The 12,363-nt window shown below is 41.3% G+C and overlaps 1 protein-coding gene across 1 annotated transcript in view; it reads left to right on the top strand.

Moving 5' to 3' along the window:
• The window catches only part of LAMA1 (laminin subunit alpha 1), a gene marked incomplete at its 5' end in the record, with an annotated part of 155,412 nt that overhangs the window by 116,034 nt on the left and 27,015 nt on the right, over nt 1-12,363 (top strand). The window contains 10 exons of the mRNA XM_081253245.1: nt 553-669; nt 2,165-2,347; nt 2,657-2,811; nt 4,155-4,298; nt 5,234-5,367; nt 6,211-6,361; nt 7,352-7,476; nt 8,752-8,902; nt 9,550-9,694; nt 10,183-10,324. Of these exons, the coding sequence (XP_081109371.1) occupies nt 553-669; nt 2,165-2,347; nt 2,657-2,811; nt 4,155-4,298; nt 5,234-5,367; nt 6,211-6,361; nt 7,352-7,476; nt 8,752-8,902; nt 9,550-9,694; nt 10,183-10,324 (1,447 nt within the window). The remainder of the gene's footprint in view (nt 1-552; nt 670-2,164; nt 2,348-2,656; nt 2,812-4,154; nt 4,299-5,233; nt 5,368-6,210; nt 6,362-7,351; nt 7,477-8,751; nt 8,903-9,549; nt 9,695-10,182; nt 10,325-12,363) is intronic.

Raw genomic sequence — 12,363 nt, forward strand, 5'->3', positions numbered from 1 at the left:
ATAGGAAGTTAGTAAGTCTGATTAAGACTGAGTGACTTAGGGCTTCCCTGGTGGCGCAGTGGTTGAGAGTCCGCCTGCCGATGCAGGGGACACGGGTTCGTGCCCCGGTCCAGGAGGATCCCACATGCCGCGGAGCGGCTGGGCCCGTGAGCCATGGCCACTGAGCCTGCGCGTCCGGAGCCTGTGCTCCGCAACGGGAGAGGCCACAACAGTGAGAGGCCCTCGTACCACAAAAAAAAAAAAAAAAAAAAAAAAAAAAAAAAAGACTGAGTGACTTAAAGTTTTTCACCCTAGAGCTCTAATTAAATTGGACATGAATTTAGGAAGAAATATTAGTGAGAAGGGAAACAAAGTAGAAAAAATGATCAAGTAAGCCCCCAAACACACAATTTTTATAATGAGTGGTGCTAAGTCTTGCTGGAAAAACTTTCGATATTTGGGGTCTCTTTAGAAAGCTGCTGATTTTATAGAAGGGTCAGGAATGATAAAGCTCTCATCTAGGCAACTTTTTAGGACTAGCCTAAAAGGGAACACTTTTTCCCCTTTGAATAGGTATCGCATTGGAACTCAGTGAATTGAAAAATACTGCAAAGAGATTTCAAGAGAATGCTGAAAAAATTACTAAGCAGACCAATGAATCACTCTCGGTACTTAGAGCAATTCCTGAAGGTAAGTGGAAAGGGAGTTCTTGATTTAATTAATATCTTCTTGTTGCAAAACCCTTACACATGAGCATGAGGAAGACCTGCCTCAAGTCTGATGGAGACCCCTCACCCGAAATGAGGCCAAGATTGGTAGAGGAATATGGTTTGGAAGTGAAGATCATTATGTTTTTTATAACATCAGAACACCTGCATTGAAGTAGTAGAATTATACCTGAAAAACAAAAGCCTTAGATTCTTTATGCGTCCGTATTAATTGCTTACTTTTAAAATGGGCCTGAGATGAAAGAAGGGCCATTCAAAGAAGCCAGGAAGTAAAGAAGCTGGAACGTTCCTGCTTTAGGGGGAAATGCTAGATTCATTACAAATGTGGGAAATTAGAGAATTCTTGCTTGGAAATTAAATAAATCTTCCTTTGTGAGGTGATAAGCATTCTAAAATAGATCACTTTAATACTGATGGTTTGGAAATGCAGTGTTCATTAAAATTTTTAATAGGATAACTTTTAAAAAGTATAGCAGGTGAGTTGTGCTGAGGTGATTTATTTATTTTACACTCCTTCAACCTTTTCTTTTTTCTTTATAAGATTATTTTAAAAGTCTTATAAGATAGCCAAACATCTCCAAAGTTCTTCTGTCTGCTGGTTCATCTTATAAGCATGAAAGTTACCGTGGGGAGCTGGACTTGCAGCGCTTTGGACTGACTTAAATCAATGGAACATTTTCTGATATGGAAATTTCTTTTTCTCTTGTTTATCTGTTTTTAAGGATACATGGTGTTTGTTGATCAAGCACTCAAAAATAACTTTTTATTTGGAAGCAATTTCCAACTTGCCAAAGAGTTGCAAGAAGAGTAAAAAGAACACCTGCATACCCTTCATCCAGCTTCTTCTAGTGTTAATCTTTGCCCCGTTTGTGATTAAACACTTTAAAAATGAATACGAGTGCCTTTAAAAAAAACCCATCAACCAGATTTTCTAGAATAACTGAATTCCACTTTATCTTTAGTGACCGTTGAGTTTTTACTGCACTGTTATTTCCAGCAGCCAGTTGATGTTGTGGGCAGGTACACTTCCTCTAGCCTAGGATACTTCCATGTCACCTACAGATTTAAATTCCCAAACCTTCTTATCTAGACGCAGAATGATTTGGAGACCACGTTAATGACCATGAGAAGGCAGTGATAGGAAAGGGACCAAAGAAGGAAGTTTAGATTATTAACATGTAAGACGCTGAGCACATGGCATCTCGTTGTGTATTGAAATCATATTTCAATACAGAGGGTTGTCATCAAAAATATTTCATTCATCCATAAAAGGAAGCAGTAGAGCGTATGATATGCAGCCTTAATATTGCCATTAAAAACAGAAGCCCCCTTTTGTGTTCAACAACCAGCAAAAAATTCTGTAACATGTGTCTGTGTAAAATTACATTTGCTGTGGTTTTTTGGTTTTCTCTGTGTATAACCACCAGAGTGCATGCTTGCGTATAAATTTATTTCAGGTGTCAGAGACAAAGGCGTCAAAATCAAAGAGCTGGCCACATCTGCAAATCAGAGCGCTATGAGCACTCTAAAGAACGTCGTGGGATTGGGCCAGAAGCTGTTGAATACATCCACTGACCTGTCCAGGGTTAATGCCACGTTACAAGAAACAGACCAACTCCTCCGTGACTCCTCAGTGACCAGTAGGTCGTGGTCTCCCCTCCCATTAGGAAAGTCTGCGACGAGCCGTTTGAGTTTGCCAAGGGCACAGTGGTGCCTTGTTCACAAACAGCAGTCCTAAAAAATAAAAATGCACCAACATCTGGATTTGCACTTATAAGAAGAGAAGGGCCTTGGGTGATGCCTTGTGCTGGTGCATTTTTCATATATTTACCAAAATGCCAAGGATTTGATTATTAGGATATTCTAGTTTATCCAGTGCATTAGTAATGACCAATTCATTTCTCTTGTTTCCTCCCTCCTGCCAACTTTCTCGCCACCTCATATTTTAGCTTTGTTAGCTGGAAGAAAAGTCAAAGATGTGGAAACACAAGCGAACCTTTTATTCGATCGGCTGAAGCCTTTGAAGATGTTAGAAGAGAACCTGAGCAGAAACCTATCAGAAATCAAACTGCTGATCAGCCAGGCCCGGAAGCAAGCAGCGTCTGTGAGTGCCCAGCACCCCTGCAGCTGAGGCTCCTGGAACTGCAAGTCCCAGAGGCCTCCTGTGCAAAGGGCCTTCAGTCACACTTTCTACTAACCAGCTCTTAGTAACCCCAGATTCCTCACAGCCTTGTCTCCAAGTATATTTAAAGCCTTGTCTTATATATATTTACCTAAGTATATTTAAGTCCATTTAATTAGTCTCATTTTCTTTGAGTCCTGCTGCTTTTGGTGTGTTTCAGAATGTTGTTAGCAAAGAGATCTCTGTGCCCTTATGGACATTTATCATCATGGCCTAGATTTGTAGATCTGCACCAATTAGCGAGATGGCACAGAACACATTAGGTCTGAGTGTCAGCATCCCTGTAAGTCTCATTGGTTGCATATGGTCCTATTTCCATCATTTTACCAACTTTGTGTTCATAATCCAAGTACTCTTCAGAATGTTCATACAGTGTGGGCCTCATCTCTATGATTCTGACGAAACAGCTTGAATTGCATGAATGCTGCACAAATCCAGGTCACTAACTGCATAAAACACACAATTTGAGAGACTGCCTCCTGGCCGTCCTCGGCACATGGCATTGGCCCTGCGCCAAAGGAGAGGCATTTCAGGGAAATAAGACGTGAGAGAATATCATTTGTCTTGCTCCTGGGAACCTATAGACGATAGATGTGACCTCTGGTCTAAAGAGTATCTTCCTGAAGTTTCTAGCCAAGAAAAAGGAGCTCTGGATTCTTTGATGCCTGAGTGACTTCACTTTGGGAAAAGGGCTGTAGGTTTACAAGAGTTCTGGTTTCCATCTGGTTTAGTTCCAGTCACCAAATAAATGTAAACCCGATGGATGGTTCCAAGTGCTCTGGTTAATATAAACTTATAATCTTGAAGGCTAATACAAGGATTATATGCAAGTAATACTTATCAGAGAAATATGTAAGTGAAATAATTGCTCTATAAATATTTGCTGAATAAGTAGATCAACCCTCCATTTATTCCATAAATGATCATCAAATGTCCTGTGTCAGGGATAAGATTCCGAGGTGATTTGGATAAGCTCCTTGTCTTTAAGGAATTAAGTCTCACATGATAGAGTTCCCAACATAAAATTCCCTTTTAAAACCTGACTGACTTTTCCATATTAAAATATTTTACCAAATAAAATAAGTTTCAGCATCATCTGACTTTCACCTTATGAGACACGAAACATTGTGCATTATCCAGAGAGGAAACCCACTAGCAGTGACGATCTGGAACAGAATAGCACTGTTCAGCTCCAGGCGTGCTGCCACTGTGTGGCCCTAAATGATTTTTAGGCACTTAGGCACACTTCCCTTTTCCTTCTACAGATCAAAGTTGCTGTGTCTGCAGACAGAGACTGTATCCGGGCCTACCAGCCTCAGATTTCTTCTACCAACTATAACAGCTTAACATTAAATGTGAAGACAAGCGAACCTGACAACCTTCTCTTCTACCTGGGGAGCAGCACCAGTGTGAGTATGACCCGCAAAAGCAACGCTGAGTCTCTTAGGGACAGAGTATATTTTCTGAATCGGTTAAAAAAAAATAGGGCCTTTGTGAAATCACTAATTCTTCTACGAGAACTAGTCTTTTGCTAAACTGGTAACATTAGATTAAAAATAATCAAACTACAGAACTGAATGCCCGTGAGGAGAAGAGTGGCATTTATGAAGAGTACCTCCCTCTGCCATCGTAACTGTGAGCTGTGGGACAGAGCTTTTCTTAATGTCTCCTGTGACCTCCGAAGCCACGGAGTTGTGCTTTGGGTCTGTCAACCTTGGCGGCCGTTACCAGGAGTGGAGGCGTGCACCACAAGGGGCATATCAGAATCGTCAAGCTTCCCCCCAGGCTCTTCCACCCAGCGAGACTCCCAGGGTTCCCAGAGGGCACGTCCCCTATGGAAGACTATTGATTCATTTGACTGTGTCATTGGGAACAGGTCAGAGCCCTTGGGTATGTTAGGGCAGAAAATATTAGCAGGCACAAATGCCATCTGAAATGTCTTCTTAAGGTACAAGGTTCAAAGCACAGGTCAGTCCGTGATGTATGATTTCATGGCTCTTGTCTCACTGTACATCTCACATTCATGCATTGCCTTCTCAGGCTGGGCAAACAAACAAGTGCAATGCCTCCCCTCATGACCCCGATAAGAGGCTGGTAACCCCCAGCAAGTTTTCTTGGAGAACTTCATGGGAGGCTTCATGGAGGGCTACACTGGGCAAGGGTGGTGGGCACTGATGGCCAACGGTGGCCACCATCTCCAGTACCAATACTCCAGGTCATGCTCCAGCTCAGCTATTTTTTTAAATAGAGAAAATGCTGTAAGAACCCATCTTTTAAAGTGTTTTGGTGGTCATGCACACAGTCTGGCATGTGAACTCATCCCAACTCATGCCCTGCACCCCAGGCTGATTTCCTGGCAGTGGAGATGCGGCGAGGGAAAGTGGCCTTCCTCTGGGATTTGGGCTCCGGGTCCACACGTTTGGAATTTCCAGACTTCCCGATTGATGACAGCAAATGGCACAGTATCTATGTAACCAGGTAGCAGAGAAAGTTCTCTCTGAGCATCTCGCTTTTTTTAACTGCATCTTATAAGTAATTACACGTTTGTAACATCATATAACAGTCTTCGAAATTTCTGGGAAGTCAGATTATAGTGAAAGAATACTTGGTTTAGATTAACTATAGAAATAATTTTTTTTCATTATTACAGAAGAAATAAAGTTTGTTAGCAAAACCAACAATCAAAAGAAGGAAAAAGTTAAAAGTTTATGTTGCCTTTAGAATGTTAGGTCCAAGTCTGAGGCAGCCAACCCAGTAAAATGTTTGCACCCCAGCAGAGGGGAGTAAAGTGCAGCGTGGTGGAGCTGCCACGTGGCTGGCAGTGGTACAAGTAGGACAGAAGATGAGGTTATAATTGGGGGATGTGTTTTCTCAAAATTCAGGCACGAAGCAAAATTCTTCCTTTTAAAGCCCCTCCCCAGAGGCAACTGCTGTTAAGCGGCTATAGGTATAGCTTTCTTTTCACTTTTCTGTAATATCACGGTTGGTGATGGTGTGTTATTGGAAATTTCTGATTTTTACTTTGTTATTTGAAAAAATGGGTAAATAATAAAGGCAGTAGACCGTTCCAAATATATTTAGTTCATTATCTGAAACTATTTTAAGCAAGGAGGTAACATGATGGAATTTATGTTTTAAGAAGAAATACTCCACAAGATTTTGGAGTGCAAACTAGGGGCGGGATGGGCAAGACTGGAAGCAGGGAGACCAGTTGGAGACGTGGGCAGAAGCAGATGGAGGCTGTGTGTGAAACAGACGTGTGTGTATGTGGACCAACTTGCAATTCTGCAGGTGCTCTTTTTGCAACTCTGTGACCCTTAGGTTTGGAAACATTGGTTCGTTGAGTGTAAAGGAAATGAGCGCATCTCAAAAGCCACCACCAAAAACAAGTAAATCCCCTGGAACAGCTAATGTTCTGGATGTAAACGATTCAACACTAATGTTTGTTGGAGGGCTTGGAGGACAGATCAAGGTAATCTTCTGAACGTTCATCTGAACAGTGCTGATGGGCTGATTTTCCCAATGTATAAAATGAATATGTTTGGGCTTCCCTGGTGGCGCAGTGGTTGAGAGTCCGCCTGCTGATGCAGGGGACATGAGTTCGTGCCCCGGTCCGGGAAGATCCCACATGCCACCGAGCGGCTGGGCCCGTGAGCCATGGCCGCTGAGCCTGCGCATCTGGAGCCTGTGCTCCGCAACGGGAGAGGCCACAATAGTGAGAGGCCCATGCACCGCAAAAAAAAAAAAAAAAAAAAAAAAAAAATGAGTATGTTTAAATTTTTGAAAATATTCTAGGCAGATGAAGATTTTTCTGCTTCTGTTATTTTGTTTAAGGACAGTTCATCTGCAGAGATGGGTTGGTTTTGTAAAGGATCATGCTTAATAGATAGCGTAATGGAAAAGAAGCCAATGGTTCATTTTATTATTTGGATTTTTTCCCCAATAATAAAAGAGGAAACTCAATATTCCACATGAATTTCTGTAAACTCCCTTTATCTCTCTTCTGACTCTAGTGGTAGACTCATACTAATTAGCAGTTAGCAAAAGAGCCCATCGTATATTTTATTACATCAGTTACCCTCTCACCCAATAAAGTTCAGTCACCTGGACTTGGTTCAGTGCTCTGAAATGACAGTAAGGGTCCCAGTTCCCGGCAGGCCCTCACCACTGACCACATTCTCTGCATCTCCTTCCTCATTAGTTAAAGGGCCTTCTCTCCAGTGACCCTAGTAACTGACATGACCTTTGAGATCTTGTCCTGCTGTCATTCATTCTAGGATTCCAGTACATAATTGGAAGGAAGCTCAGTGATTACAAACTGGTCGCTTTCCTGGGTGTTGTTTTCTCAAAATTTGGATCTGTTAGATCTGAGCTCCCAAGGGGGAGTTTTGTGCACTTAGAGAATGTATTTCTTTTCACCAAATATACTTGGATTATGTTTGTTTCTGTTTGTTTACATTAGAAGTCTCCTGCTGTGAAGGTTACTCATTTTAAAGGCTGCATGGGAGAGGCCTTCTTGAATGGACAGTCGATTGGCCTATGGAACTATATTGAAAGGGAGGGGAAGTGCCATGGCTGCTTTGGAAGGTAACGTGCCCCATGGGTAACACATAAGATGCTCATGTGCACAGTAACACTGGCCCGGGAGAAGGTTAGAGTTGCAGCATTTCCCAAACTCATTTGACCCTGAACTCTTTTTAAAAAGGAGCATTCCAGAGCTGCTTATGTTCCATAGAACATACTTTGCAAGTGCTGAAGTAGACACAAACAGGTGCTTTATGTCTACATTTGTAAATGGATTAAACTGTCTTCATTTTAGATAAGTGCCCCTACCTACTAGCCAAAAACTTTAGCTCAGTGAGTTAATAAACTACTTCTAGCAACGGAATCCATCTAAGCGGGCCAGTAATTAGAATTCATTGCGCTTTTTACCTTTGTGTGTAATTTTTCATTATTAAATCATTAGCACGGTCCATTGATGTCCTTTAGATTTAAAAACTTTTTTCTTAATATAATCATTTACCTTTAACTTTGATTTATATTACCAAGTAAGCTAACTGATTTTTTTTATTCCTCTTTGAATATACTTACGCTTCTCTAACATGGTGTCAGCTTATGTTTATAATTATGAACAATCTCTCAGATCTTTCAAGGATAGTATAAAATAAACCATTGATTCTAACAGTTCACATCTAAATATGGGAAAAAACTTTCATTTAGTCAACAGGCCTTTATTCTTGTGTTAGTTTTGAGAGACTGTTGCAATAGAGCATTGGCTGCACGGTTGACCTTGACCGGACAGTCATCTGTTTCTGGGCCCTCTGCTCGGTACTGGTGATGGCAACATCAGTCACCCAAGCTTATCTCCTCCAGTGTCTCACAGTCTACGGAAAATTACCTAAAATACTTTTTTGTGGTAACATATAAAAGAGCTCCGTGCTGTAGGGGCGATGGTAGGTAGAGCATCCTGGGCGTGGGGCCCGAGTGATGCCTCCTCAGTCACGGGACAGCTGCACGGAGTCTGATGGGTCCCCATCTCATGGGTGACAGCTTGGATCAGAGCAGTCTAGTCATTCTTCCAGGAACTATTTATAGCAGTAATCCATCCTTTGGGGAATTTCTTTTTACTACAGTGAACACTGCCCACGTTAACTTTCATTCCCTTACAAGGCAACTGGGTGCTTGTCTCGCATAATCTCATGGGGAGCATATTTTAAGATATTATGACTTACACTTGTTGTCAAATTATGGAAATAAATGCTCTATCACAACTTTTGTGAGGAAGAACTCAGTAAAAGTATCATGTGTTCTCTTTAACTACCTTCCTAAGAATAGATTGTATTTCACCTTCTCTCCTTGCAGCCCCCAAAATGAAGATGCTTCCTTCCATTTTGATGGGAGTGGGTATTCTGTCGTGGAGAAGATGCTCCGGACTACTGTAACGCAGATAATTATGCTTTTTAGTACCTTTTCACCTAACGGGCTGCTTCTCTACCTGGCTTCAAATGGCACCGTAAGAGTCTGTGGGGCCCTGCACCCTACTGTGTATATACAGTTGGATTGCTACGAGGATATTTATGTTTAATGATTGCTTTATGAGCACATGCTAGTATAATATGTACGTATGTATGCCATACTAGTCCCCCATTTTAAATGATTTATCAGTACAAAATCATTGAAGAATGTTTGGAAAATATAGAAGCATATCAAGTAGAAATAGCTTCCTATCATTATAAATATCAGTTAAACATTTATTATTAAATTTTGAGCTTGAATAAGACATCTTGTTTTACTCACTCTGACCACCTTATTTGAATTCCATCGCAGGAAGTTCAGGTTCTTATTTTTATCTTATGTGCTGCTGATTTTTCTCAATCTTCTAGTTTTATTTTTAGGATTGGCCCAGTTGTCAATCTAAATGAAAAAAACAGAGATTCCACTTCTCTTCCTGCATTGTAGATTTTGATGACCATGAGTTTATCTGACATATGTCTGTATATTATTCTAGAAAGCCTTTGTGGACACTTTTAATTTTGGACTGTTGGGCCAGATCCTGTTTTCTTAGTTTGACTGTAGGAGGTTTCCGCCATCCCTGACTTGGAGAGGAAGGAAATCTTGTGATAATAATGTAGCCTTGGGTAACTCTTCTCTTTTTTACAGAAAGACTTTTTATCCATCGACCTGGTCGACGGCAGAGTTAGAGTTACAGTTGACCTGGGTTCTGGGCCTCTTGCACTTATTACCGACAGACGCTATAATAATGGAACCTGGTACAAAATTGCCTTCCAGCGAAACAGAAAGCAAGGTAAATGCACAGGTAGACGGACGGAATGTCGGTCGCCCTCATAGGAATAGAAATCTTTCCAAAGTCAGCAGTCTTTTTTTACTTTAGCTTTCTAGGTATTCTTAAATGATATTCTAATCAAAAGCCATTGTTTTCTTTGGAATACTAAGCACCAGGATTCACATTTTGCTGGAGGAATATTCTAATTCTCTTTGTCTATGGTTTCCAAATGCATTATTTAACGTTAAATGCTGAATTGGAATCAAGGATCAAATTGATTCTATTTTCTTTGACACACATACTGCTACCATTTAGCATGTATATTCTGGATTTATTGACTTTTGTAAAGAGGGTTTTCATTTGTCTTTTAACAGTCAAGAACATCCTCTGGTCAAATTTGCAGAATGTAAAAGAAGATGTCTTTGTAAATGAACTTTGTTAGACGTCTGTGTTTACTTCATTGTAGAAAATGACTCATTTTCTTGTCTATTCCTCTTGATCTTCTCTAGGACTCCTAGCAGTTATTGATGCATATAACACCAGCTACAAAGAAACCAAGCAAGGGGAAGCTCCAGGAGCATCTTCTGACCTCAATCGTCTAGATAAGGATCCAATTTATGTGGGTGGATTACCTAGGTCAAGAGTTGTAAGGTATGATACCACATTGCAGAATTTTCAAGTCCCTAATTACCAACTGCCTTAGTTTCCGTAACAAAGTTCCACAGACTGGGCAGCTTAAACAACAGAAATGTGTTCTCTCACAGTTCTGGAGGCTACAGTTCCAAAATCAGGTGTCAGCAGGGCCGCTTCCTTCTGAGGATTGTGAGAAAGAATCTGTTCCATGCTTCTCTCTGAGTTTCTGGTAGCTTCAGGCATTGCTCAGCTTGTAGGTGGCATTCTTTATCTGTGTGGACACGCTGTCTTCCCTCTGTGTGTGTCTCTCAGCGTCCAAATTTCCCCTTTTTATAAAGATACCAGTCATACTGGATTAGGACCTACCCTACTGACCTCACCTTAACTTGATTACAACTGTAAAGACCCTATTTTCAAATAAGGTCACATTCACAGGTACTGGGGGTTAGGATTTCAAAATCTTTTGGTCGGGGTGAGGAAACACAATTTAACCGATAATGTTCTGTTTTGATTAGTATGCCATATAATTGGGAAGTAAAGAAAGCCTTCTGCAATAGAATTTATGATTTTCTATTTATTGCCTATAAAACATATAAAAATTGTCACTGTGCAATATTTGGAGACCCACTTGCCATCACGCATCACTCTCCTGTCCAGACATTCTAGAACGGTAGAATCTTTTTGGTGACAAAAAAAAAAGAATCATGATTTCTGCAGACTTACCTGGATTCCCCTTTTGGTGATTAGAATGAACAATGTATGTGAAAGACCAGCATCAGCAAGTTGGATTAAAGATAGCAGAGGAGAGATGCACTGATTTTTGTTCTTGTTTAGCTTTGTGACTTTAATAATTTCATAAACTTTCTGTAGTTCACTGTCCTCATCTTTGTAATTTTGGACTGGGGACAAAGTAAGCTCTAAGTTTCTTTCACCCCATTATAAAAAAGGCATATACGGCCAGCAACCAAGGCAGCCTAGCTTCCAGGGAGTGGAATCACCAAATGTCCAAACCGAGTCACTCAGCCCAGTGGTTTTCAAATGTATATTTGTAGCAGTACCTCATCTTGAAGCCGGGTTCTTATACAGAAGTGCAGCCACTCCAGTCGCTATGGGTTGAGCAGCCCAGCCACCTCCTGATACACCCCCTTCTCTGCCAGAAATGTGTGAAAGTTCCAAGGAACATAGTTTACAGCCACAGTCACCCGCCTTCAGGGTCTTGGAAATAAATGTCCCTAAACTTCAGGGGAGTTGGTTGCTTGTCCCAGGTCTTACCCCTCTGCCAAGGCAAAGCCAGGACAGGAAGCCTCTCCCCTAATCCCTGATTACAGATGTCATTCCTAACATAGTGGCATTGGGGATGTTTCTGAGGTTACAAGCTGTGTTGTAATTCATTTGTTCTTTACCTAAATGGTACACAGCGTAGACCCTGGAGAAAAGGACAGAGTCCCTCTTCTAGGAAGACATCTCAAATCACAGACTTTCATGATAGAAGGGTCTTGGGTATCATCGGGGCCAGTCTCCTCATTTACAGTGGAAGAAACTGAGATTCGGAAAGGTTGAAATTTGCCCTAAATCATGTGGTTTCTTAATAGCCGACAGCTCACTGCACAGCACAGAGAAAAAGTGAGATATGACATGTAGCAAGAAGCCATGTTCCTGCACAGTTCTCCTGTCACTAGCTGATGCTTCAGGGTGTAACTGGGAGATGTTCAGTAGTCTCCACCATTTGGAAATGTTAGCCTGAGTACATTAAGGCTCACCCCACCCAGCAGTGGCAATTTCTGTTAATAAAAATATGGAATTGGCTTAGTATCAAAGAAATAAGGGTTTTGGATAATCCCAGACTTCACCAAATGGAGTTATTTCCTTCAGGAGGAAGTTCATGAATATGTGGTATGGACAAGAGCCAATGCTGTCTCTAACCAAGAGATTCTGGGAAATCACATTGCCCACACTTGCCCCCGTAGGAGGTGGATGTTTGCTCTGCACGGAGACTGGACTGAAATCTAAGTGCTGTAATTTCCTTATGGCAGTGCACTGTCTCTCTTATAATTACC

This window comes from Mesoplodon bidens (genome assembly GCF_964165515.1).
Source record: "Mesoplodon bidens genome assembly, chromosome: 13".
NCBI lineage: Eukaryota > Metazoa > Chordata > Mammalia > Artiodactyla > Ziphiidae > Mesoplodon > Mesoplodon bidens.